Source organism: Mustela erminea, chromosome 3 (assembly GCF_009829155.1).
Source record: "Mustela erminea isolate mMusErm1 chromosome 3, mMusErm1.Pri, whole genome shotgun sequence".
Classification (NCBI taxonomy): domain Eukaryota; kingdom Metazoa; phylum Chordata; class Mammalia; order Carnivora; family Mustelidae; genus Mustela; species Mustela erminea.
This window is the reverse complement of record NC_045616.1, coordinates 86,052,296-86,079,409: the sequence shown is the minus strand read 5'-3', so window position 1 is coordinate 86,079,409 and position 27,114 is coordinate 86,052,296. Positions and strand designations below refer to the sequence as shown.

The window sequence follows — 27,114 nt, the reverse complement described above, 5'->3', positions numbered from 1 at the left end:
CTCTAAGAGTCCCTCCAATCAAAAACTTTATTAAATTACCTCTCTGTATTCTAAAGAAAATTTTGACTCTCTGAGTCTTACATGGTGGTGTGTAGAACATAGTTGGTGTTCAGTATTATTGAGTTAATTTATTACACTGATGTAAACTTTCTATATAACATTTTTCATATATATATATATATATACATACCTTTTCAAAATAAATCACACTTTTTTACCTGTAAACACTGATTTCACTGGGTTCTATGAAGTCTGAGGCAGTACCCGACATTATTTCAAAGTTGAAATGCAAAACAAAAAAAACTTTAAAAATTAGCTCGAATTAGTAAGCACCCATCATGAACATTGTTGCATTAATTCATCTTCTTGAAATATATTTTTAAATAATATCAAAGATATATAGATCAAAGAAATATAAATGGAAGGATTTTGAAGGATAGAACAACTTTCTGAAAAATCAGTTATTTTGCTTCAATATGGTGCAGTAACTTAGTAAGGACTCTGAGCGCCGCTGTTCACCAACCAGGGGGAAAATGGTGCGAGAGATCTGCCAGAACCCCTGAGCTTTATAATACAAAGAAACACCAGATTGAGACAAACTTTCTTCTAAGCTTCATCAAACTCAGGTCTCTTATACTAGATACTGCGCTTCTTTTACGAATACAAAAGATTCCACGCTGACACACTGGAATCCAGAAGCACAACAGGAGATAGCCCAGCGTCTAAACAAGATCGGCACAACAATGGCGGCTCCGCAGAGGGGTGGGGAATACAGAAGATTCATCCTGCTCTCCATCCTCCTGGGAACCCAGAAGGAAGCTTGGGCAGGACATATTCTCTACTCTGTGCCAGAGGAGACAGACAAAGGATCTTTTGTAGGTAATATCGCTAAGGATTTGGGTCTGGAGCCCGGGGAACTGGAGGAGCGTGGAGTCCGCATCATCTCCAGAGGTAGGACGCAGCTTTTCGCTCTGAATCCGCGAAGTGGCAGCTTGGTCACCGCGGACAGGATAGACCGGGAGGAGCTCTGCGCTCAGAGCGCGCGGTGCCTAGTGAACTTTAACATCCTGATGGATAAAATGAATCTTCACCCAGTAGAAGTGGAAATAATAGATGTTAATGACAATGCTCCCAGATTCTTGACGGAAGAAATGACTGTGAAAATAACGGAGAACACAGCTCCTGGGGTGCGGTTTCCGTTAAATGAGGCTCGGGATCCAGATGTGGGCACGAACTCTCTCCAGAGCTACCAGCTCAACCCTAATCATCACTTCTCCCTGGTAGTGCAGACTGGAGACGATGGAGGTAAATATCCAGAATTAGTGCTGGAAAGGGTGCTGGATCGAGAGGAAGAGGCGGTTCACCACCTACTCCTTACAGCCTCTGACGGTGGCGACCCACCCCGATCCCAGACCGCCCACATCCAAGTAACAGTGGTAGATGTGAACGATCACGCTCCAGTCTTCTCTTTGCCTCAGTACCAAGCAACTGTCCCTGAGAATGTGCCGGTGGGTACGAGATTGCTAATGGTGCATGCCGTTGACCTGGATGAGGGAGTCAATGGGGAAGTGACATATTCTTTCCGGAAAATAACTCAGAAGATTCTGCAGATATTCCAGCTGAACCCTCATACAGGAGAATTATCAACTTTAGAAAGCCTAGATTATGAAGAGTCCAGCTACTATGAAATGGAAGTTCAGGCTCAGGACGGTCCTGGTAGTATAACAAGGGCTAAAGTAATGATCACAATTTTAGATGTGAATGACAATGCCCCAGAAGTGACTGTAACATCTGTAAGCAACTCAGTCCCTGAAGACACTCCTCCTGGAACTGTAGTTGCTCTTTTCTACCTTCAAGATAGAGATTCTGGCAAGAATGGTGAGGTAACCTGTACTATTTCAGAAAATCTGCCTTTTAAATTAGAAAGATCAATAGACAATTACTATAGGTTAATGACAGCGAAAAACCTAGACCGGGAAAAATGCTCTGTGTATAACATCACACTGATAGCCACAGATGGTGGAACCCCACCCTTGTCCTCAGAAACTCACATCTCCATGAACGTGGCAGATACCAACGACAATCCGCCTGCCTTCCCTCAGTCCTCCTATTCTGTCTACATCCCTGAAAACAACCCCAGAGGTGCCTCCATCTTCTCTGTGACTGCATCCGACCCGGACAGCCAGGAGAATGCTCGAGTCACTTACTCCCTGTCTGAAGACACTCTCCAGGGGGCTTCCCTCTCCTCCTATGTGTCCATCAACTCTGAAACAGGCATCCTGTATGCCTTGCACTCCTTCGACTATGAGCAGTTCCGTGACCTGCAGTTGAGTGTGACTGCGCAGGACAGCGGAGACCCACCACTCAGCAGCAATGTGTCCTTGAGTATATTCATTGTGGACCAGAATGACAACATACCAGAGATCCTGTACCCCACCCTCCCCACTGATGGTTCCACAGGGGTGGAGCTGGCACCCAGATCCGCAGAGCCCGGCTACCTGGTCACCAAGGTGGTGGCGGTGGACAGAGACTCTGGCCAGAACGCCTGGCTGTCCTACCGCCTGCTCAAGGCCAGCGAGCCAGGACTCTTCGCGGTGGGGCTGCACACGGGCGAGGTGCGCACAGCGCGGGCCCTGCTGGACAGAGACGCGCTCAAGCAGAGCCTGGTGGTGGCGGTGCAGGATCACGGGCAGCCCCCTCTGTCGGCCACGGTCACGCTCACCGTGGCCGTGGCCGACAGCATCCCGGACGTCCTGGCGGACCTGGGCAGCATCGGGACCCCCGCCAACCCAGATGATGCGGACCTCACGCTCTATCTGGTGGTGGCGGTGGCGGCCGTCTCCTGCGTCTTCCTCGCCTTCGTCATCGTGCTGCTGGCGCTCAGGCTGAGGCGCTGGCACGCGTCGCGTGTGCTCCAGGCTTCAGAAGGCGGGCTGGTGGGCGTGCCGGCCTCGCACTTCGTGGGCGTGGACGGGGTGCGGGCTTTCCTGCAGACCTATTCGCACGAGGTGTCCCTCACCGCGGACTCGCGCAAGAGTCACCTGATCTTCCCCCAGCCCAACTATGCGGATATGCTCCTCAGTTTGGAGAGCTGTGAGAAAAAAGATCCCTTACTAACCTCCACAGATTTTCGTGAATGTAAGGATGAAGCCGAAAATATTCAGGTGAGTTCACTAATTATTTTATATCCTCAAGAAATTATTTTGTGTAATTTTCTTGATTGTTTTGTGAAACAGGTGTTTTGAAGGTGTAGTGAAAAACCTTTAAAGAGGTAAACCAAGGTCAACGATTTATTTCAGTGGTGATACTTTAATACAGAATACTTGTTGGTATAGGTTTTGGTGTCCTTTCCATAGTGAAAACCTGTGGACAAGATTGTGAATAAGTCGACTACCACATTTTTATACGTCCATCTATTTTCCACTCAGTGTTCTTAATTCATGTGTTCCAAAAATGAGAATGAATTGTTATATCTTTCCCATTGCCCTAGGTTATCAAGAGGTTACCCACTAGGTTATCCACCTCCACTCTGGTAACCATCAGTTTGTTCTTAATAGTTAAGAGTCCGTTTCTTGGGAGTACTTGGGTACCTCAGTGGGTACAGCAACCAACTGTTGGTCTCAACTCAGCTTCTTGATCTCAGTGTGGTTAGTTGAAGTCCTGCCCTGAGCTGGGCTTCATGTGGGCATGGAGCCAACTTTAAAAAGGAAAAAGAGTCTGTTTCTTGGCTTGTTTCTCTTTTTTTCCTTGCTCATTTGTTCATTTCTTAAATTCACATATGAGTGATATCATATGGAATTTGTCTTTCTATGATCTATTTCACCTAGTATTAGAAACTCTAGCTCCATCCATGTCATTGCAAATGGCAAGATTTCATTCTTTTTATGGCTGAATAATATTCCATTGTATATAGTCACACATTTTCTTTATCCGTTTATTAGTCAATGGATACTTAGGCTGTTTCCATAATTTGGCTTAAATAATGATTTTAAATAATGTTTAAATAATGATGCTATAAACATAGGGGTGGGTGTATCCCTTTAAATTAGTGTTTTTGTATCTTGGTAAATACCCATTAGCACCATTACTGGACCATAGGATGGTTCCATTTTTAACTTTTTGAGGCACCTCCATATTGTTTTCCACAGTGACTGCACCAGTTTACATTCCCACCAATAGTGTAAGAGGGCTGCTTTTTCTCCACATCCTCACCAACACTTGTCATTTCTTATGTTTTTTATTTTAGCCATTCTGACAGGTGGGAAGTGATATTTCACTTCCCGATGTATTTAAAGCATAATAGTGTATTAAAGTTGGCCTCTACTAGAAGACTAGACTAATGCCTAAAGAATGAAATCTGTGGGGCACCTGGGTGGCTCAGTCCCTTTGGCTCAGGTCATGATCCCAGAGTACTGGGATGGAGCCCTGAGTGGGGCCTCATGTTAAGCAGGGAGTCTGCTTTTCCCTCTCCCTCTGCCCCTGCCCTTCCACCTCCCCACCATGCTTTATTTCTCTCTTGCTTTTTCAAAAAAATAAAATCTTAAAAGAATGAAATGTATGCATCAAGCTTTACTGAGATCTATATCAATGATATGGATCTAATGCAACAATAAAGGTTATTGTCTGAAACCAAAAAATATGACATAAAATATCATTTCAAGTGGCACTTGTGAAGTAAGCAGTTCGATGTTTTAAAACAAAACTCTATTGCACTATTTTAGTGGTACAGCCATGTGAAGTGTGCTTGTCTCTCCTAGTGGGAGATTGGGGATGCTTGCTTTATGAAACAACCAAATACTCAGGTCCTAGACCAAAAATTGGTTCAATTTATTGGATCTGCTGAAAAATTCAGTTACTAATAATCCAGTCTGGGGTTAACTACTTTTATATTTGTTATATGCCATTTCAGTGAAGGCCAGCATTTCAGTTGACTAGCAGCAACTAGAAGTGGTTGATGACAAGTAATCTTGTTTACTTGGATTTACTTCTTTACTAGGAACTATGCAAAATATTATTCCCCTTGTAACTTTGAAGATTTATGTTACATTTTGCAACTGGGAAAATAACTGTGCAATAGGAAGGAGGATGATAGGCTAAGTTTTCCTGGCTATGTTTACACTTTCCAGTTAAATAGAAGGATTTTTTTTTTTTTGGAACATAGCATTGGTGGTATTTTGGATAAAAGGGGATGTGCAACAGTGTGGAAGTGGGTTTCGTATATTTTATAGGGTTCAGATGTATAAAAAGCTTGGGGAGAAGACAATATTACTGACACTTTGTGGGGCAGAAATATGATTATCAGGTATTTTGAAAAGGAGACTCCCCAGCCAGATTCATTGGATACTTAAAAACATTTTTAAACAAAGGAGAGAAGCAACTGTTAAACCTAGTATGCTATTGCAAATGAATATTCTAAGGATTGTTTTATCAACTGAGGTCATCAGGGGATATTGTATTTCAGCACAAAAGTGAGAACCAGTACCTCATTGCGATAGACCAAGGTTAGCTACTTTGTGTTTGAAGGCAAAATATATCTCTCTGGTATCTTTGAAGGTTGATGTTATATTTTATAACCAGGAAAATAATTGTGCAATGCAAAGGAGAGGGAATAGGCTAAATTTTCTGGCTATCATTTCCTTCACTGATAGAAGTGTACATCAGATAATATTACTATAAAGAAATTATTGAAACTATTTTTAAATAAAGAAAGGTTTAGCAGTAAGTATAAATTGTGCCCTTTTAAAGGCAATTTCAGCATTACTGATGCTTTCTGAAAAGTTGAATCAACATAGAGATACCCAAAAAGGAAAGAAATCAAGAAAAACAGAAACAAGGAAAGAAGAAAAAGCTTTATTCATATACTGCTAATTGGTAAGTATTCAAAATTACTGTACTCTGAAAACCTTTAGGCCTACTCTGTGGGATAGTCATCTATTAAAGTGTGGATTTGAAGATGGAGGAATAATTATGTCAACATATGGATTACCCTGAAAACCTAGAAATTTGGTATGTTTCTGTAGCTAAGAATATGAATCAATCGTCATTAAATATATAGATATATAAAAATAATTTGTTCAGTAATGCTCAGGGTTGTCATTATTGTAGCTGGTTAAGCTGAAGCCGAAGAGGCTGCAGTGTCCTAGTGTGGACTGTGGGCGCCGCTGTTGGCCAAAATGGAGAGCTTGGGCACTGGCGATCTCTTCGCGCAGCCGCAGCGCACTTTCCCTATCCGACTCGCTAGCCCGAGCCTCTACACCACATCCTCCTGTGGAAAAGAAGAAACCCTGACCCTCACACAGGACTTACGGGCCGTTCGGAGCTCTGGACATCTGCAGCGCAGAGATTATTTGTGATCCGGCGTCTCCAGGCCGGTGAGCAACCTGAAGGGAGCAAGAGGGATGGGGAGCGGCGCTGCGGAGAGGGGCTGGGCTGAGAGGCGGCCGGTGCTCTTTCCCTTCCTGCTGTCTTTGTTCTGGCCGGCGCTGTCTGAGCAGATCCGCTACGGGATTCCGGAGGAAATGCCCGAGGGCTCGGTGGTGGGGAACCTCGCCAAGGATTTGGGACTGAGCGTGCATGAGTTACCGACTCGACAACTGCGCATCAGTTCGGAGAAGGCTTACTTCACCGTGAGCGCCAAGAGCGGGGAGCTACTTGTGGGCAGCAGACTAGACCGGGAGCAGATATGTGGGAAGAAGACAGCCTGTACTCTGGAATTTGAGGCTGTTGCTGAAAATCCGTTGAACTTTTATCACGTGAGTGTGGACATCGAAGATATTAATGACCATACCCCCAAGTTCACCCAGACTTCCTTTGACCTGCAAATAAGTGAGTCTACAAAGCCCGGGGCACGATTTATTTTAGGATCTGCCCATGATGCAGATATTGGTACCAACTCACTACAGAATTACCATCTCAGCCCCAATGATCATTTCTCACTCGTGAATAAAGAAAAATTAGATGGCAGTAAATACCCTGAGCTGGTACTAAAGGTGCCTTTAGACCGGGAAGAGCAGAAATCCTACCAGTTGATCTTGATGGCATTGGATGGCGGGGATCCACCCCTTAGTAGTACTGCCCAGATACAGGTGCTAGTGACTGATGCCAATGATAACCCTCCAGTGTTTAGCCAAGAGCTATACAGGGTGGCTGTTCCGGAAAACGTTCTTCCGGGCACCCTTGTGCTTCAAGTGATGGCCACTGACCAGGACGAGGGTGTCAATGCCCAGATCACTTTCTCTTTCACAGAAGCAGGCCAGATCACCCAGTTTGACCTAAATTCTATTACGGGGGAAATTACTATTCTGCATACGTTAGATTTTGAGGAGGTCAAAGAATATTCCATAGTTTTGGAAGCAAGGGATGGTGGAGGAATGATTGCCCAATGTACTGTGGAGATAGAGGTCCAAGACATAAATGACAATTTCCCAGAAGTGGTATTCCAATCTCTGCGGGATATCGTTATGGAGGACACCAAGCTGGGAACACACGTTGCTTTGCTTAAAATCCGTGACAAGGATTCTGGACACAACGGAGAAGTTTTTTGTAAATTAGACGGTGATGTTCCGTTTAAAATAGTCTCTTCTTCGATAAACACCTATAAATTAGTGACAGATGGAGTTCTAGACCGTGAGCAGACTCCTGAGTATAATGTCACTATCACAGCCACCGACAGGGGCAAGCCCCCCCTTTCCTCTAGCTCAAGCATCACCCTACACATTGGCGATGTCAACGACAACGCGCCAGTTTTCCAACAGCCTTCGTACGTCGTTCATGTGGCAGAGAACAATCCTCCAGGCGCCTCTATTGCCCAAGTCAGCGCCTCCGACCCCGACCTGGGGCCCAACGGTCGCGTCTCCTACTCCATTGTGGCCAGCGACCTGGAGCCACGGGCGCTGGCGTCCTACGTGTCCGTGAGCGCGCAGAGCGGGGTGGTGTTCGCGCAGCGTGCCTTCGACCACGAGCAGCTGCGCGCCTTCGAGCTGACCCTGCAGGCGCGCGACCAGGGCTCGCCCACACTCAGCGCCAACGTGAGCGTGCGCGTGTTGGTGGGGGACCGCAACGACAACGCGCCGCGGGTGCTGTACCCGGCGCTGGGGCCCGACGGCTCAGCGCTGTTCGACACGGTGCCACGCGCCGCGCAGCCCGGCTACCTGGTCACCAAGGTGGTGGCGGTGGACGCCGACTCGGGACACAATGCCTGGCTGTCGTACCACGTGCTGCAGGCCAGCGAGCCGGGACTCTTCAGCCTGGGGCTGCGCACGGGCGAGGTGCGCACGGCGCGTGCTTTGGGCGACCGGGACGCGGCCCGCCAGCGCCTGCTGGTCGCTGTGAGGGATGGGGGACAGCCGCCGCTCTCGGCCACGGCCACGCTGCTCCTGGTTTTCGCCGACAGCTTGCAGGAGGTGTTGCCGGATGTCAGCGACCGCCCTGAGCCCTCTGACCCCCAGGCGGAGTTGCAGTTTTACCTGGTCGTAGCGCTGGCCTTGATCTCAGTACTTTTCCTCCTGGCTGTGACTCTGGCCATCGCCTTACACCTTCGTCGCTCCTCCAGCCTCACCACCTGGGGCTGCTTTCAGCCTGGTCTGTGTGTCAAATCAGGACCTGTGGTTCCTCCCACCTACAGTGAAGGGACTTTGCCTTATTCTTACAATTTGTGTGTTGCCCACACTGGAAAGACGGAGTTTAATTTTCTAAAGTGCAACGAGCAGTTGAGTTCAGAACAAGACATACTTTGCGGGGATTCATCTGGGGCCTTATTTCCACTTTGCAAATCCAGTGAGTCAACATCCCATCTGGTGAGTTTCTTTTAAGCATAACCTGCTTCTTATGATCTACCCAATTATTTATTTTTCATGGCAAAATATACACTTTGTAGATCTAAAAGTTTCTCTAAAAAGTGAAACTATCATGCCATTCTTCAAGGGAAGTTAAAGTCGGAGCAGTTATGTCTCTTTTAGGGATGTCTTGACAGGCTCAGATCTATGGAGCAGTAAGATTGTAATTTTTTCTAGGAAGGGAATCAGTATTATAGGCCATCTCCTAAAAGCTAATGAGATTTTTTCCTAAGTTTTTCTTCCTATTACCTAATACACTTTTTTTAGCTGGATATAGTATAAATGTAAAAGTGGGCAATCATTTAAAAAAAACTTTAAAACAAAAACAAAAAGCTAAAATTAGATATTTTTCATAACTGATATTACCATTTTGTTTCTTCTATTTACTTCCTTTTGTTTCAAAGCCTCCTAGAATAAAGTGTCTTAACCTGGATTTTAATGTAGATGGCATTATGTATTCAATGAATTGTGTGGGTGTTTAAAAGCATTTTACTTACCAGTAAGACCAGTACGCTCACCAGAAGACAAAAGCATTTTCTTTATCTTGCAGCATAGGTTTTTCACACATACCTGTATAACTTTAAATTGTCTTTTTTTGCAGCCCACATATAGCCAGAAAACTTCTATCATTCTACTATCTCTAGGAGAAAAATGGAGTCTTGAATTCTTCAAATTTTAGACAAAATTGCCAATCTGATGTACATACTAGTATATATGTATATATCTATATAGATATGATAATACATTTTTCATCTTTAGCTAGATGTGTTAGCAGATGTTCAGTCACTGACCACTTTACAAACTGAAGAAAATAGACATAATTTTTTTGTAGTGACACTTTTTGATTGCTTGATGATAATTATGTGTTCCCTCTTTGTGGTTCTCTTGATCAAAATACTACTTAAGGGGGCGCCTTAAGGGTGGCTCAGTCAGTTAAGCATCTGATTCTTGGTTTTGACTCAGGTTATGATCTCAGGATCCTGAGATCGAGCTCCACACTCAGCAGAGATTCTCTATAGGAAAAAAATACTAATTAAGGCAAAATTAACTTTAGAATACATGTCTTTTTCGCAAAGTTAATTGAGTCTGCTTTAAAATGCAATCATCTCTCATTTGTGGAAGAGTAGGATGGAGATTTGCTTTTCATTTTGTATTCATTTGCATTTTAAAAAATATTTTCTATTCAAATAGAAAAAATACAGAATTTAAATGAAGTAGCAAATCAAGGTTGCCTGGGACACCTGGGTGACTCAGTTGGTTAAGGGTCTGCCTTCAACTCAGGTTGTGATCTCGGGGTCTTGGGATCAAACTGCACATTGGTCTCCATGCATATCAGGGAGTCTGCTTGTCCCTCTCCTTCCTCCTCTATTCCTCCAGCCACTCGCATTCTCTCTAAAATAAAATAAAATAAAATCTTAGAACAAAACAAAACAAGAGTGCCTGGCTGTCTCAGTTGGTAAAACATAGAATTCTGGATCTTGGGGTTGTGAGTTTAAGCCCCACCTGGGTATAGAGATTACTTAAATAAGTAAGTGAAATAGCAAAATAATATAATCTCTGATGAAACTTAAAAGTGAAAGCATTAATCCTGTTAACATTTAACAATATTTGTCAACATATCAATATGTAATTAAAATTGCATTTTAAAAAGAAAATTTTAAAAAAGCAACAACTCTACTGAAGGCTTACTATAATGATTAATTGGTTTACATCAAATACAACACCTTCTGAGTGAATCATGTTCAGTAGTTCTACTTTAGTCTAAAAATGAATTTATTGCCAGTGACAACTAGAGGCCTTATTTATTCGATAACAGATTTACAATAAAGCTCATTGCATAGTAAGAAATGAAATGTTAATGATTTATATTTTAAGAGTAAACATATTCCAGAAATTTGAGTAATGTGAGACAATCCCATAAATCTTTGGGGATCATTTAATAATCCTTTGTAAAACTTTAACCCTACTTAATCCCATGCTTCTTGGCAACAACTTTTAAAAAATATGAATTCAGAGACAAATAAATTCAAAACATGCTATAAAAGGCAAGTATTTTTTTTCCTCCCTCAATAATCCAACATACACTAGTACATATCTAAATGGGTGCAGTAACTGCTTAGGACTCTAAGCGCCGCTGTTCACCTATTTGGAGATAAATGTAACCAAATGCCATCCGGTTACTAAAGGCTCAGATCTCGGAAAGACCGGCAGATCCCACAAACCAGCTGCAGGGCTGCAGCGGAACTCTGCTCTTACATCTGAGACACTCCAGTTTTCTAGAAGATGATCTCCACAGCTGCAGCAAAAAGGTAAACAAGACGCATATGCCCAATGAGGAGGCTGAGTGGATTCCGTAGTGAAAGAACAATGGCCGCTCCAAAGAATTACCGGAAACGCGGCAGGCTGGTCCTGCTGTGCGTGTTGATGGGCACGCTGTGGGAAATCGGGAGAGGACAGATCCACTATTCGGTGCCAGAAGAGAGCGACAAAGGATCCTTTGTGGGTAATATCTCCAAGGACCTGAATCTGGAGTCACAAGAACTGGCGAAGCACGGAGTCCGCATCATCTCCAGAGGTAGGACGCAGCTTTTTGCTCTGAACCGGAAAACTGGCAGCTTGCTCACCGCGGGCAGGATAGATCGGGAGGAGCTTTGTGCTCAGAGCACACAGTGTCTAGTAAATATCAACATCCTGGCTGAGGGCAGAGGAAAACTTTTTGGGATAGAAGTAGAAATCACCGATATCAATGATAATAACCCCAAATTCCAGACTGAGAATCTGGAAATGAAAATTAATGAAATCGCTGCGCCTGGAACACGTTATCCTCTCCCAGAGGCTGTTGACCCCGACGTGGGCATGAATTCCCTACAGAGCTACCAGCTCAGCCCCAGTCACCACTTCTCCCTGGACGTGCAAACTGGAGACGACAGAACTCTACACCCAGAGCTGGTGCTGGAGCAGGCCCTGGACCGCGAGGAAGAGGCTGCTCACCACCTGGTCCTCATCGCCTCAGATGGCGGCGAGCCGCGTCGCTCCAGCACAGTGCACATCCACGTAACAGTGCTGGATACAAACGACAATGCCCCGGTTTTTGCTCTACCAATTTACCGAGTGCAAGTCCCAGAGAACGTGCCCCCGGGCACCCGGCTGCTTACTGTGAGTGCTAGCGACCCGGATGAGGGAGCCAACGGAGAGGTAGCCTATAGATTCTGGAAAATTAGTGAAAAACAATCCCCATTATTCCAGCTTAATGAAAATACTGGGGAAATATCGACAGCAGAGAGTCTAGACTATGAAGAATGTGCATTTTATGAAATGGAAATACAAGCTGAAGATGTGGGGGCACTTTTGGGGAGGACCAAAGTGCTCATTTCAGTGGAAGATGTGAATGACAATAGACCGGAAGTGATCATTACCTCTCTGTTTAGCCCAGTCTTGGAAAATACTCTTCCTGGAACGGTAGTTGCCTTCTTGAATGTGCATGACCGAGATTCCGGGAAGAATGGTCAAGTTGTCTGTAACACACCTCCTAATTTGCCTTTTCAACTAGAAAAATCAATAGATAATTATTATAGATTGGTGACATATAACTATCTGGACCGAGAAAAGATCTCTATGTACAATATCACAGTGATGGCCTCAGATCTGGGCACTCCTTCTCTATCTACTGAAACTCATATCACCCTGTATGTGGCTGATATCAATGACAATCCACCCACTTTTCCTCACGTCTCCTATTCAGCCTATATCCCAGAGAACAACCCTAGAGGTGCCTCTGTCTTCACTGTGATGGCTCACGACCCCGACAGTGGCAAAAATGCCCAGGTGACTTACTCTGTGACCGAGGACATCATCATGGGGAGCCCTCTCTCCTCCTACGTCTCCATCAACTCAGACACAGGCATCCTATATGCTCTGTGCTCCTTTGACTATGAGCATATACAAGACTTGCAGTTACTGGTGACTGCTAGCGATGGCGGGGACCCTTCACTCAGCAGTAACGTATCACTGATCTTGTTTGTGCTGGATCAGAACGACAACACACCAGAAATTCTGTACCCCACCTTCCCCACCGATGGTTCCACAGGCGTGGAGCTGGCGCCCAGATCCGCAGAGCCCGGCTACCTGGTCACCAAGGTGGTGGCAGTGGACAGAGACTCTGGCCAGAACGCCTGGCTGGCCTACCGCCTGCTCAAGGCCAGCGAGCCAGGGCTCTTCGCGGTGGGGCTGCACACGGGCGAGGTGCGCACAGCGCGGGCCCTACTGGACAGAGACGCGCTCAAGCAGAGCCTGGTGGTGGCGGTGCAGGATCACGGGCAGCCCCCTCTGTCGGCCACGGTCACGCTCACCGTGGCCGTGGCCGACAGCATCCCCGACGTCCTGGCGGACCTGGGCAGCATCGGGACCCCCGCCGACCCAGACGATGCGGACCTCACGCTCTATCTGGTGGTGGCGGTGGCGGCCGTCTCCTGCGTCTTCCTCGCCTTCGTCATCGTGCTGCTGGCGCTCAGGCTGAGGCGCTGGCACGCGTCGCGTGTGCTCCAGGCTTCAGGAGGCGGGCTGGTGGGCGTGCCGGCCTCGCACTTCGTGGGCGTGGACGGGGTGCGGGCTTTCCTGCAGACCTATTCGCACGAGGTGTCCCTCACCGCGGACTCGCGCAAGAGTCACGTGATCTTCCCCCAGCCCAACTACGTGGACACGCTCATCAGTCTGGAGAGCTGTGAAAAAAATGATTCCTTGTTAACATCGGTAGATTTTCGTCAATGTAAGGATGAAGCTGCTTCTGTTCAGGTGAGTTCAGTTCTTCACGTTTAATTCTGAGAGGAATTATATTTTTTTATAAATTTATGTTTTAAAACACACATTGTGGAGGTAGTTTAAAAAGGTTTTTAAAAGTGAAACACAAAGTTTTTGGTGTTAGTGCTGGTACTATAAAATTGATCTCTAATCATGATCATTTGCTTCATTTGCTTTCCAAAGACTTGGACAAGATTGTTTAAATGTCAGCTCTCAATCTTTTAACAATTTTCCATATGTGGAGCACCTGGCTGGCTCAGTCAATAAAGCATGGGATTTTTGATCTCAGAGTAGTGAATTCCACTTTGGGTGTAGAGATTACTTAAAAATATATATATAGATATATATAGATATATATATATATAGATATATATATCTATACAGATGCCTAAATGGTTCAGTCTGTTAAGTGTCTGCCTTCAGCTCGGTCATGATCCCAGCTTCCTGGAATCGAGTTTGGTTGGGGTTCCTTGCTCAGTGGGGAGCCTGATTCTCCCTCTGCCTGCTTTGCCTGCAGTTCCTCCCTGCTTGTGTTCTCTCTCTCTCTCTTTCTGACAAATAAATAAAATCTTTTAAAAATATACAAAAAATTAGAGTACCTGGGTGGCTTGGTTGGTTGGCCTCTGACTCTTGGTTTCTGCTTGGGTAGTGATCTCAGGGGTTGTAAAGATCAAGCAGGGATGGGGCTCTTGGATCAGTGGAGACTCTGCTTGACGATTCTCTCCCTGTGCACCTCTCTGCTCATGCTCACACTCTCTTTCTCAAATAAATAATCTTTTTTAAAATTAGAAAAACATATTAAGTTTTTATTTTCCATATGTTACTATAATTATCACTTAATCACTCATTCACTTAAGAATTAGTTACTCTGGGGCACGTGGGTCGCTCAGTGGGTTAAAGCCTCTGCCTTTGGCTCAGGCCATGATCTCAGGGTCCTGTGATGGAGCCTACCACCAGGCTCTCTGCTCAGTGGGGAGGGGAGCCTGCTTCCTTTCCTCTCTCTCTGCCTGCCTCTCTGCCTACTTGTGATCTCTGTCTGTCAAATAAATAAATAAAAATCTTTTAAAAAAGAATTAGTTACCCAACCACATATGGTAAGTTTGTTTTCTATTTGGGAAATAGATATTCCTAATTAGAGTTGAGATAAAAATAAGTGAGACTTTTAAATCCTTGTATTAGCTTAGTAAACTTAAAATACATCTTACAATTTTGGGATTCTTTTAGGGTTAGTGTCTTGAAGATCTAAAGTTTTCTAGGCTTTTGGAGATTTTTCACTTTAAACCCCTTTTATGAGCTTTGTATTTGCATCAGTACCCTTCAAAACTGTGATACTTCTTATTATATTTCAGAACATAAATACAGGAGCGGCTGGGTGGCTCAGTGGGTTAAAGCCTCTGCCTTCCGCTCAGGTCGTGATCCCAGGGTCTGGGATCAAGCTCCACAGCGGGCTCTCTGCTCAGCAGGAAGCCTGCTTCCTCCTCTCTCTCTCTCTCTCTCTCTCTCTCTGCCTGCCTCTCTGCCTACTTGTAATCTCTGTCTGTCAAATAAATAAAATCTTTTTTTAAAAAAAGAACGTAAATACATTTGAAAGGGTGGAACTTAGTAGTAGGTGAAACTAGTTCCCTTATGTGTCAGTTGTCTCCAAGAGCTCGTACTAAAGAAGACATAGAATCTAAAATCTAAAATTTCCATCACCCCCCCCAAAATACAGACAACAAGATCGTATTTGAAATAAAATGTCATTTTGTAAAATACAAAAGCTGTTTTCGGTAAGTTCCAATGAACTGTTCTGTTGAACAGCCATGTGAAATGTGCTGTGTTCACATGGTGAGAGAGTTTGAGAATGTTGATTTTAAGAAGTTTCATTTATAAATAGATTCTAAACAAGCTGATCAGTTTAATTAAAAATGATTCCATCTGGATTATATAACTTCTGTATTCCTTGTTATAGCATTTTAACAGTGCTAACTCTTGATTTGTCATTACATGAGAATGAAGAACACAATAAAGCATTTGTTAGTTATAAAATGGGCATTTCCCAAGGGCTCTGTAGTGTTTCCTCCTATTTTGTACATACTGTGGGTGGGATTTAATTTCATATTTTCTGTAGTGTTTGGATGCACAGACATTTGAGGGGAGAACTATATTATTCATACTTCACAATTTTTAAAAGTGTTTGGAAACTTGTCCTGACAAAAGTACTTATTCAAAACATTCTCTGATTATTAAAAAAAAAAACTTCAACACATGGAGTAAAATCAAATGTCATTTTCCCGGGAAATTTATATGAATAAACTTACCATAAGTTCAATTCTAAAGTCATTACTTCAGTATAACATAGATACATAGATAAGAGAGTAATGTGATCTACTGAAATATCCTTTTGTGACTGTGTATTGAATAATAGAAAAACAGTTCCCCAGTGACTTTTAAGAATGAATTAAGATACTATATTGGGTATGACATAATCCATGTAATTTTTAGACATGAAGAAGAAGGTAGAGTAAATCATCTCTTGGCTACATCATAGGGAGAGAGTTTTTTTTTACTTTGAATGACTACTTCCTTAGATAGTCAAAAGAGTAAAGAGAAATTCTTAATACTTTTTTAAAAGATTTTATTTATTTATTTAACACAGAGAGAGAGAGAGAGAGAGAGAGATCACAAGTAGGCAGGGAGGCAGAGAGAGAGAGAGGAGGAAGCAGGCTCCCCGCCAAGCAGAGAGCCTGATTCAGGCCTCGATCTCAGGACCCTGAGATCAGAACCTGAGCCGAAGGCAGAGGCTCAACCCACTGAGCCATCCAGGCGCCCCGAGAAATTATTTCTAAAAGAGAGTGTTAATATTATCAGAAGATGTTTGAGGATGTATGAAATTGCACAACATTACAGAATAATTTCCAACAGTGTTAGTATTCTCTAATATATGTAACATGAAACCACATCAATAATGTACAAATGTTGGGGGAAAACATTTAGGTATCAATGAAAGAAGATTAAAATTGTTTCACATATTATATCTAATAAAATAATTCTGTGAAGTCAGTAGGTGATAAGATCTCTGAAGTCAAGACCTCTGTTTTACTCATTTTAATATTGCTACTGACAAGGGCAATACTTAGCACAAAGCAACAGTTCAATGTATGTATGTAGTAGGGTGAAATGGATGGACCAGTATCTGTAGGTTTCTATAAAAACTCAACATATTTCTAATAAATTGGAAACAAGAGAAAAAACACCTTTAAAAGGCTTTGTAATTTAAGATATTAAATATATTAACATAAAAACGTGGCTTGTGCAGTTATGCTCAGGGTTGTCATTATTGTAGCTGGTTAAACTGAAGCAGCAGAGGCTGCAGTGTCCTAGTGCGGACTGTGGGCGCCGCTGTTGGCCAAAATGGAGAGCTTGGGCACTGGCGATCTCTTCGCGCAGCCGCAGCGCACTTTCCCTATCCGACTCGCTAGCCCGAGCCTCTACACCACATCCTCCTGTGGAAAAGAAGAAACCCTGACCCTCACACAGGACTTACGGGCCGTTCGGAGCTCTGGACATCTGCAGCGCAGAGATTATTTGTGATCCGGCGTCTCCAGGCCGGTGAGCAACCTGAAGGGAGCAAGAGGGATGGGGAGCGGCGCTGCGGAGAGGGGCTGGGCTGAGAGGCGGCCGGTGCTCTTTCCCTTCCTGCTGTCTTTGTTCTGGCCGGCGCTGTCTGAGCAGATCCGCTACGGGATTCCCGAGGAAATGCCCGAGGGCTCGGTGGTGGGGAACCTCGCCAAGGATTTGGGACTGAGCGTGCATGAGTTACCGACTCGACAACTGCGCATCAGTTCGGAGAAGGCTTACTTCACCGTGAGCGCCAAGAGCGGGGAGCTACTTGTGGGCAGCAGACTAGACCGGGAGCAGGTATGTGGGAAGAAGACAGCCTGTACTCTGGAATTTGAGGCTGTTGCTGAAAATCCGTTGAACTTTTATCACGTGAGTGTGGACATCGAAGATATTAATGACCATACCCCCAAGTTCACCCAAACTTCCTTTGACCTGCAAATAAGTGAGTCTACTGTGCCAGGCACTCGGTTTATATTAGAAACAGCGGAAGATGCAGATATTGGCTTAAATGCCCTTCAGATTTATAAACTCTCTCATAGCCCTATTTTCTCATTGATAAGTAAGGAGAAACAAGATGGTAGTAAATACCCAGAACTGGCATTGGAGAAACGTTTAGACCGAGAACAACAGAGTTACTATCGTTTAGTTCTGACTGCCTTGGATGGTGGAGATCCGCCACTCAGCGGTACCACTGAGCTCCGGATACAGGTCACAGATGCCAATGATAACTCCCCTGTATTCAAGCAGGACATATACAGAGTAAGCCTTCGAGAAAACGTGCCCCCAGGCACCGCAGTGATACAGGTGTCAGCCACTGACCAAGACGAGGGCATCAACTCTGAAATCACTTACTCGTTCTACAGGACCGGGCAAGTTTTCAGTCTGAATTCAAAGAGCGGGGAAATTACAACTCTAAAGATGCTGGATTTCGAAGAAGTCAAGGAATATTCTATAGTGGTGGAAGGGAGGGATGGTGGAGGACTGGCTGCACAATGTACAGTTGAAATTAACATTCAAGATGAAAATGATAACAGTCCAGAAATTACATTCCATTCTCTAGCGGAAATGATTCTGGAAAACGCACCGCCAGGAACACTAATTGCTTTGATCAAAATATATGACCGAGATTCCGGGGAAAATGGGGAGGTTAATTGTCGATTAGAGGGTGAAGTTCCTTTTCAGATAATCTCTTCATCCAGAAATTCATATAAGTTAGTAATAGACGGGGCTCTGGACCGAGAACAGACCCCAGAATACAATGTCACCATAACAGCCACTGACAGGGGCAGGCCGCCCCTCTCAGCGACCACAAGTGTCACTTTGATCATCACTGACGTCAATGACAATGCTCCAGTTTTTCACCAGGCCTCCTACGTGGTTCACGTGATGGAGAACAACTCTCCTGGAGCCTCTATTGCCCAAGTCTGCGCTTCTGACCCCGACCTGGGGCCCAACGGTCGCGTCTCCTACTCCATCGTCGCCAGCGACCTGGAGCCACGGGCGCTGGCGTCCTACGTGTCCGTGAGCGCGCAGAGCGGGGTAGTGTTCGCGCAGCGCGCCTTTGACCACGAGCAGCTGCGCGCCTTCGAGCTGACCCTGCAGGCGCGCGACCAGGGCTCGCCCGCACTCAGCGCCAACGTGAGCCTGCGCGTGTTGGTGGGCGACCGCAACGACAACGCGCCGCGGGTGCTGTACCCGGCGCTGGGGCCCGACGGCTCGGCGCTGTTCGACACGGTGCCACGCGCCGCGCAGCCCGGCTACCTGGTCACCAAGGTGGTGGCGGTGGACGCCGACTCGGGACACAATGCCTGGCTGTCGTACCACGTGCTGCAGGCCAGCGAGCCAGGACTCTTCAGCCTGGGGCTGCGCACGGGCGAGGTGCGCACGGCGCGTGCTTTGGGCGACCGGGACGCGGCCCGCCAGCGCCTGCTGGTCGCTGTGAGGGATGGGGGACAGCCGCCGCTCTCGGCCACGGCCACGCTGCTCCTGGTTTTCGCCGACAGCTTGCAGGAGGTGCTGCCGGATGTCAGCGACCGCCCTGAGCCCTCTGACCCCCAGGCTGAGTTGCAGTTTTACCTGGTGGTGGCTTTGGCCTTGATTTCAGTGTTGTTCCTCCTCGCGGTGATTCTGGCGGTTGCTCTGCGCCTGCGAAGCTCCTCCAGCTCTGCCTCCTGGGGCTGTTTTCAGCCTGGTCTGTGTGTCAAGTCAGGACCTGTGGTCCCTCCCAACTACAGTGAAGGGACTTTGCCTTATTCCTACAATTTGTGCGTTGCTCATACTGGAAAGACAGAGTTTAATTTTCTAAAGTGCAATGAGCAGTTGAGTTCAGGACAAGATATACTACTTTGCGGTGATTCATCTGGGGCCTTATTTCCACTTTGTAATTCCAGTGAGTCGACTTCCCATCCAGAAAGTCTAAAGCCGGTGAGTTCTATTTAAGTATCTACTCCTTTTCCTCATCTATCCAATTTTTCGTATTTATATGAAAATATATTACATTTCTAAGAGTAATAAGTTGTCTTAAGGACATCATAGCCCATCAGAAAGCTATACTTCCATTTTTTAAGTAGAGTGGTGAGCCGGGAGTAGTTATGTCACATATAATAACATTATGACACCACGTTCAGGTTTATGAAGTAGTGAGTTTCCTCCTTGTTTCACAGAAAAAGTAGTATATCTGTTTCTTATATCTTTTTTCATAGTTAATGAAATTTACCCAGTTTGCCTCATTTTGAGGTTTTTTTTACATGTAAGTAAACATTAAATTTAACATAGGCAATCGTTTGTCATCCTTTAAAACAAAGAAACTGCTACTAGCCTTCTTTCTTCACTGATTTCAGTAGTAGAGTTTCCATCCTTTTAAATGTTTATTCCTCATGTCTAGTTCCTTGTATGTACTTAGTCATGACTATTTGAATACTTGAAAATTGTAAGAAAAACAGTGTGGAAGGGAGGAGAGGGGGAGAGAGACTCATTGAATTCATCAGAAGTTCCAATCATTATCTAAATTCCTTCCAATTTTTTTGAATGCAAAATCCTTGTCTTCCTCCCAAGTTAATAGAATACACTTTACACAAGAAAAGGAAATGCTATTGTTTCTATCACTTGCTGTCATTCCTTACCTATATTTTTTGAAGAAAGAGGGGAAAGTCACTGGATTTTCTTACTGTTTGGAACTCTAAACATTAGCGATTACAGGTTTTCTGATCATTCTTGTACCTATAGGAGGAAAGGAGAATCCTGAATTTTTTATTTTACGGCAAAAATTACTAATTTTATGCTCAAAAGGTTGCCATTTCTTAAGAATCAGCCTTTTGCTTGGTCTTTCTTGGTAACTGCTTCAGTAAATGGTATCTTTTCAAATTGCTGAAAGAATTTTTTTTTAACATAAGTTTGTCCAGTGTGGGGCTTGAACTCATTACGCTGAGATCTAGAGTCACATGCTTACCTGATGGAGTCAGCCAGGTTCCACTGAAAGAATTTGTTGTAATGGTACTTTTTGTTTTTTAATGACAATAATTTGTTCTACATCTTGTATTCTTTTTCTGTAATTATCACAGAGGTTTAAGTGACCTTTACAATATGAAGTTTGACTACTTTAAAACTGCATAATTTCTTTATGAAAGGATTGAAATGGAAACTTGCTTTTCATTGTGTGTTTATTTCAATATTCCAAATGCCATAATCATTGTATGCATAGAAAATGTTAAAGAATTGAAATAACATTAAAGTGTAACATTCACAAATATGCAACTTTAGGAAACCAATCCTTTCAAAATTAGCAATATTAGGTGAGAAAATCTATTACTGTTGCCTAATTAAAATTATTTTTGTGAATAAATTTTAAGGGCATCTTACTCCAGCAAATTTACTATCTGCATAAATTAACCTTATAAAATAATTTTAAAGTGAATAATCCATATATTCACTCAATGTAATTATGTAATATATATATAATGTATAAAATTAAGAAAAATATGAATGTATTTCCAAAGAGGATTATACATTGTAGTTACATCAGAAAATAATATAGAAAAGTTTTGAAACATTATAAAAAGGGAACTAGAATAATTTACATGTGTAGATGGAGAGCAAAATTTCACCAGGAATAAGTTAATTTTATTAAGAAAAAATGGTAAGGGACATGCGGGTGGCTCAGTCAGTTAAGCATATGACTCTTGATCTTAGCTCATTTCTTGATCTCAGGGTGGTAAGTTCAAGCCCCACGTTGAGCTCTGTGCTGGGTGTGGAGCCTACTTAAAAAAAAGAAAAAGGGGGTGCCTGGGTGGCTCAGTGGGTTTAAAGCCTCTGCCTTCAGCTTGGGTCATGATCCCAGGGTCCTGGGATGGAGCCCTGCGTTGGGCTCTCTGCTCTGCGGGGAGCCTGCTTCTCCCTTTCTCTCTGCCTGCCCCTCTGCCTACTTGTGATCTCTGTCTGTCAAATAAATAAAATCTTAAAAAGAAAAAAATGTTAAATGTCAATTTAACAGTACACTTAATAGAAGTTTCATTCCACTTCATTTTCAACTAACACATCCAGCAATGGTTATGGCTTTTGAAATGAGAATGCAAGAAGCAGTGAGACAAGTCTTCGTAAGTCATGGTTCAAAGAGTGTTTTCTTTTTAACCCTCTGTAATCAAGTATTATCTCAGTGGGTGTAGTGACAGATTAGGACTCTAAGGGCGCTGTTCGCCAGCTCTAAGAAAAGCTCAGTCAGCTCTCTATCTCATCCCAACATTAGGATCTGCAACTTCACAAAGCCTCACAGATCCCACAAACTGCAGCAAAAGCTGCAACAAAACTCACCCTTTAAACCTGGGGCACCTCGGTTTCTCCTAAGGAAAAAGATCATCATAATTTGCTGGAGGAAAAAAAGAACCTAAGGAGTCAATTTGCATAGAAAGCATCCTGGAAAAAAAATAAGTATCCGCAGCGAAGCAACGATAGCCATTCCATGGAACCTTGCACTGCGAAGGACTGGTTCTGCTGTGCCTTTTCCTGGGCAGGCTGTGCGAGCCCGGGGCCAGCCAGGTACACTGTTCCCTATTTGGTGCCTGAAGAGACAGAAAAGGACTGTATGTGGGAGAATATCTATCTCCAAGGATCTGTGGCTGGAGCCCAGGGAGCTGGCAGAGGGTGGAGGCCGCATCCTCTCCAGAGGTAAGACGCAGCTTTTTGCTCTAAATCCGCTAAGTGGTAGTTTGGTCACCAAGGACAGGATAGACCAAGAGGAACTCTGTGCTTAGAGCACACAGTGTCTCTTTAAATTTGAAGTCCTGTTGAATGGAAGTAGAAGTAACTGATATAAACAACAGTACTCCAGAATTCCACACTGAGAATCCGGAAATTAAAAGTAATGGAATCACTGCGCCTGGAACACATTATCTGCTCCCAGAGACTGTTGACCCCATCGTGGGCATGAATTCCCTGCAGAGCTACCAGCTCAGCCCCAATCACCACTTCTCTCTGGAAGTGAGCTGAGTGCTGGAGCAGGCCCTGGACCACGAGGAAGAGGCTGGTGCTGGAGCAGGCCCTGGACCGCGAGGAAGAGGCTGCTCACCACCTGGTCCTCATCGCCTTAGATGGCGGTGATCCGCATCGCTCCAGCACAGTGCACATCCACAGTGCTGGATACAAACGACAATGGCCCGGTTTTTGCTCTACCGATTTACCAAGTGCAAGTCCCAGAGAACGTGCCCCTGGCACCCGGCTGCTTACTGCAAGCGCTAGCGACCCGGATGAGGGAGCCAACGGAGAGGTAGCCTACAGATTCTGGAAAAATAGTGAAAAACAATCCCCATTATTCCAGCTTAATGAAAATATTGGGGAAATATCGACAGCAGAGAGTCTAGACTATGAAGAATGTGCATTTTATGAAATGGAAATACAAGCTGAAGATGTGGGGGCACTTTTGGGGAGGACCAAAGTGCTCATTTCAGTGGAAGATGTGAATGACAATAGACCGGAAGTGATCATTACCTCTCTGTTTAGCCCAGTCTTGGAAAATACTCTTCCTGGAACAGTAGTTGCCTTCTTGAATGTGCATGACCGAGATTCCGGGAAGAATGGTCAAGTTGTCTTTAACACACCTCATAATTTACCTTTTCAATTAGAAAATTCAGTAGGTAATTATTAGAGTTGTTGACAGTGCAGATTCTTGACAGAGAAGAAAACCTCTGAATATAACATCACAGTGACAGCAACAGAGGAATGCACCCCCCCCCACATACAGAAATTTACATCAACCTACACCAGAGACATCAATGATAACCCAGCTTCTCTGGAAAAGTCCTACGCAGTCTACCTCCCTGAGAACAACCGCAGAGGCATCTCCATCTTCTTAGTGTCAGTCCATGACCCCAACAGTGACTAGAACACCCAGGTGTTGTTTACACCTTGGTTGAAGACACTGTCCAAGGGTTGCCTCTTTCCTATGTCTCCATCAACTTTGACACTGGTGTGGTATACATGCTGTGCTCCTTCAAATTTGAGCAGTTTCATGATCTTCATATGCAGATGAGGGCTAGTGGCAGTGGGAACTAATCATGCAGCAACAACGTGTCGCTGAACTTGTTTGGGCTGGACCAGAAGCACAGTGCATCAGAAATCCTGTACCCCACTCTCCCCCACTGATGTTTCCATCGGTGTGCACTCCATAGAGCCTGGCTACTTGGTAACCAAGCCGGTGGCTATAGACACTCAGGTCAGAATACCTGGCTGTCCTACCACCTGCTCAAGGCCAGTGAGCCTGGGCCCTTCTCAGTGCAGGCCCTGCGGACACAGACATGCTCCAGCAGAGCCTGGTGATGGTGGTGGTCCAGGACCACAGCCAGCCATCTCTCTTGTCCACTGTCACACTCACCATGGCCTTGGCTGACATCATTCCAGATGTGCTGGCTGACTTCAACAGTCTGGAGGTCCCCACATGCCCAGAGACCTCAGACCTCACCTTAGACTTAGTGGTAGCAGTAACTACAGTCTTCTGCATCTTCCTCACCTTTGTCATTGTGTTGCTGGTGCTCATGTTACGGTGCTGGCACACCTCACATCTACTCCAGGCTGTGGGGGTTGGATTAGCTGGTGTGCCTACTTCTCACTCTGTGGGCATTATGGGGTGGTGTTTTTTTTTTAAAGATTTTATTTATTTATTTTACAGAGAGAAATCACAAGTAGATGGAGAGGCAGGCAGAGAGAGAGAGAGAGAGGAAAGCAGGCTCCCTGCTGAGCAGAGAGCCCAATGCGGGGCTCGATCCCAGGACCCTGAGATCATGACCTGAGCCGAAGGCAGCGGCTTAACCCACTGAGCCACCCAGGCACCCTGGGGTGGTGTTTTTTCTGCAGTCTTCTTCCCAGGAAACCTCACTCATGACTGACTCCTGGGAGAGTAGTGTGATCTTTCCCCAGCCCAACTATGACAACATGCTGATTAGCCAGGAGCACTGTCAGAAAAATGACCCTTTGTGTGTTTAAGATGATTCTAGGTTTCCTATAGAAAACACCTCTTTGGTTCCAGTGAGTTCCATTTTTCCTTTATTTTCTATTATAATTGTTTTTTTCTCTAAGGTTTGCACTTAAGGTATGATACGCGGATGGTAAACATATTTCACACCATTCAAGTTTTCACTTGGCCTAATTTTTGCTCTAACATATATAGGAGGCATTTATTGGTTACGTAACTGATACAATTTTCACTTTCTCTTAATTAAATTAACCTAGGGTCAATGGAAATCATGGGGCTGGTCTCATTATTGATCATTGATATGGACTATTTGGGTGTGTTTGCTTGGTTGGTTATCAGTTCACCACTAATTCTTAGGGGTGGTTTTCCATTCCTGAAATTTATTATTGTTGTTATCATCTATGGCCCCATTGTGAATTTCTTTTTTTTTTTTAATATTTTATTTATTTATTTGAGAGGTAGAGAGAGACAATGAAAGAGAGAGAGCATGAGAGTAGAGAGGGCAGTGGGAGAAGCAGACTTCCTGCTGAGCAGGGAGCCCGATGTGGGACTCGATCCTAGGACCCTGGGATCATGACCTGAGCCGAAGGGAGTTGCTTAACCAACTGAGCCACCCAGGTGCCCCACCCATTGTGAATTTCTTACATATCTTTGAACTTCTTACATACTTCTTACATACTGCTAATTACATCTGATACAGATTTTGTAAGGTAAATTAATGATAAAACACATCTGTTCTTCCTGAAGAAACTAAAAGCCCAGACTTTTCTGCTTCTGCTTTCCTGCTTCTATGATAGGACAATACCCATTTGAAGTTATGGTTTTCAGATCACATGTTTGTAGACATAGTTTGAATTTAAAGATCACTTTTGAGGAAGAATGACACTTCACCTAGAGGGGTTTCTGAGAATGAACACCGAGAGAGGACAAAACAAGGGAGATAAACATTATTCCTCAACTGTCTGTTATTTATGGCTCAATTCTCCAATCTACAGGCTCAAAATAAATCTGGGTAAAGGAGACAAGTTAGGAAAATATTCCCAGGAACTGCTGGAGAAGTTTCTAAAAATATTTTACTGACTTTTAGCTATAAGAAAAAATTTTATTTTATTTTATTTTATTTTAAACAAAGCATCTTTTCAAGTAACAATGACATTCTCGGAGACTTTATTTTTTGATTATTTAGTTTTTGAGAGAGAGAGTGAAAGGGGAAGGGCACGGGGGGGCGGGTAGAGAATCTTAAGCAGACTCTGTGCTCAGTGCAGAGCCTGAAGTGGGGCTGGATATCATGATGCTGAGATCATGACCTGAGCCTGGAGGCTTAACTGACACCCAGGCACCCCTCTAGGAGACTTTAAAAATGAGCTTTGAAGTCGATTCAAACTTCTATTCTAAATGCGCTGGTTATAGGGTTAACAGGTCTGGAAAGCCATTATGACATACAGACATTATAATTATTTCAAGTTCTCTATTTCTAAGCTACTAAGAAAAAATTAAAGCATCCTTCAGGGTCATATTTTTTTAGTTAAATTTATTTATTTTCAGCATAACAGTATTCATTATTTTTTCACCGCACCCAGTGCTCCATGCAATCCGTGCCCTCTATAATACCCACCACCTGGTACCCCAACCTCCCACCCCCCGGCCACTTCAAACCCCTCAGATTGTTTTTCAGAGTCCATAGTCTCTCATGATTCACCTCTTCAGGGTCATATTTTTAACTGTGCAACAAGGAAACTGTTACTTGAAGTTTCTGTCCTGGGAAGTAACCATTGGTACTTGGTATTCAAAAGTACTAAATATGCGTTAATTTGGGAAAAAATAGCATAGATATTGATGAAGGCTGGTATATAATGATAGCTTACTACTGTTCTCTACCATTAATAATATCACTTGCAAGCTCACTGCATGGATAACTGGGCAGAGTTGGGAAAATGTTGAATTCTACTTTTCGCAAACAAGATAGGACTTCTACATTGGTAACATTTTATTATAACAAAGTAGGCTAAAATCTTTATCTTAATGTTTCATCTTAAGAGAAGAGTTAAAATATCTTGGATATGCTTCAAAATAATGAGGGAGTACAATATATATTGAATGAAGATGGACTTGTGTTGATCATTATTGCCATTGGGTGAGGATTATATGATGATTCAGTAATAATACTCTCTGCTTTTTTATAAGTTTGAAATTTTTCTGTAATGAATTTCTTTAAAACACTAAGTACATACAACTGTAATACTTTAGAAAAACTAAAATTTTGGGCTCTTATAGAAGTGCATTTTCAAATTGGGGCGCCTGGGTGGCTCAGTGGGTTAAGCCTCTGCCTTTGGCTCAGGTCATGATCTCAGGATCCTGGGATCGAGTCCCGCATCGGGATCTCTGCTCAGCAGGGAGCCTGCTTCCTCCTGTCTCTCTGCC

At 44.1% G+C, this 27,114-nt stretch overlaps 1 protein-coding gene and 1 pseudogene across 24 annotated transcripts in view; both read left to right on the top strand.

The window, feature by feature from the left end:
- LOC116586430 (protocadherin gamma-C4) overlaps positions 1 to 27,114 on the top strand; it is a 173,745-nt gene that overhangs the window by 42,706 nt on the left and 103,925 nt on the right. For 4 of the 24 annotated variants that reach the window (XM_032336382.1, XM_032336407.1, XM_032336420.1 and 1 more), the window contains exon 1: positions 11,187 to 13,625. The exons of 10 other annotated variants lie outside the window; for them this stretch is intronic. In XM_032336382.1, coding sequence (XP_032192273.1) covers positions 11,202 to 13,625 — 2,424 coding nt within the window. In that variant the 5' untranslated portion in view covers positions 11,187 to 11,201. Of the gene's footprint in view, positions 1 to 526; positions 3,165 to 6,153; positions 8,796 to 11,020; positions 13,626 to 16,956; positions 19,659 to 27,114 lie in introns of those variants that run through there. 10 more of the 24 variants (XM_032336390.1, XM_032336414.1, XM_032336397.1 and 7 more) reach the window with 8 other exon arrangements.
- LOC116585702 lies at positions 21,776 to 25,107 on the top strand (annotated as a pseudogene).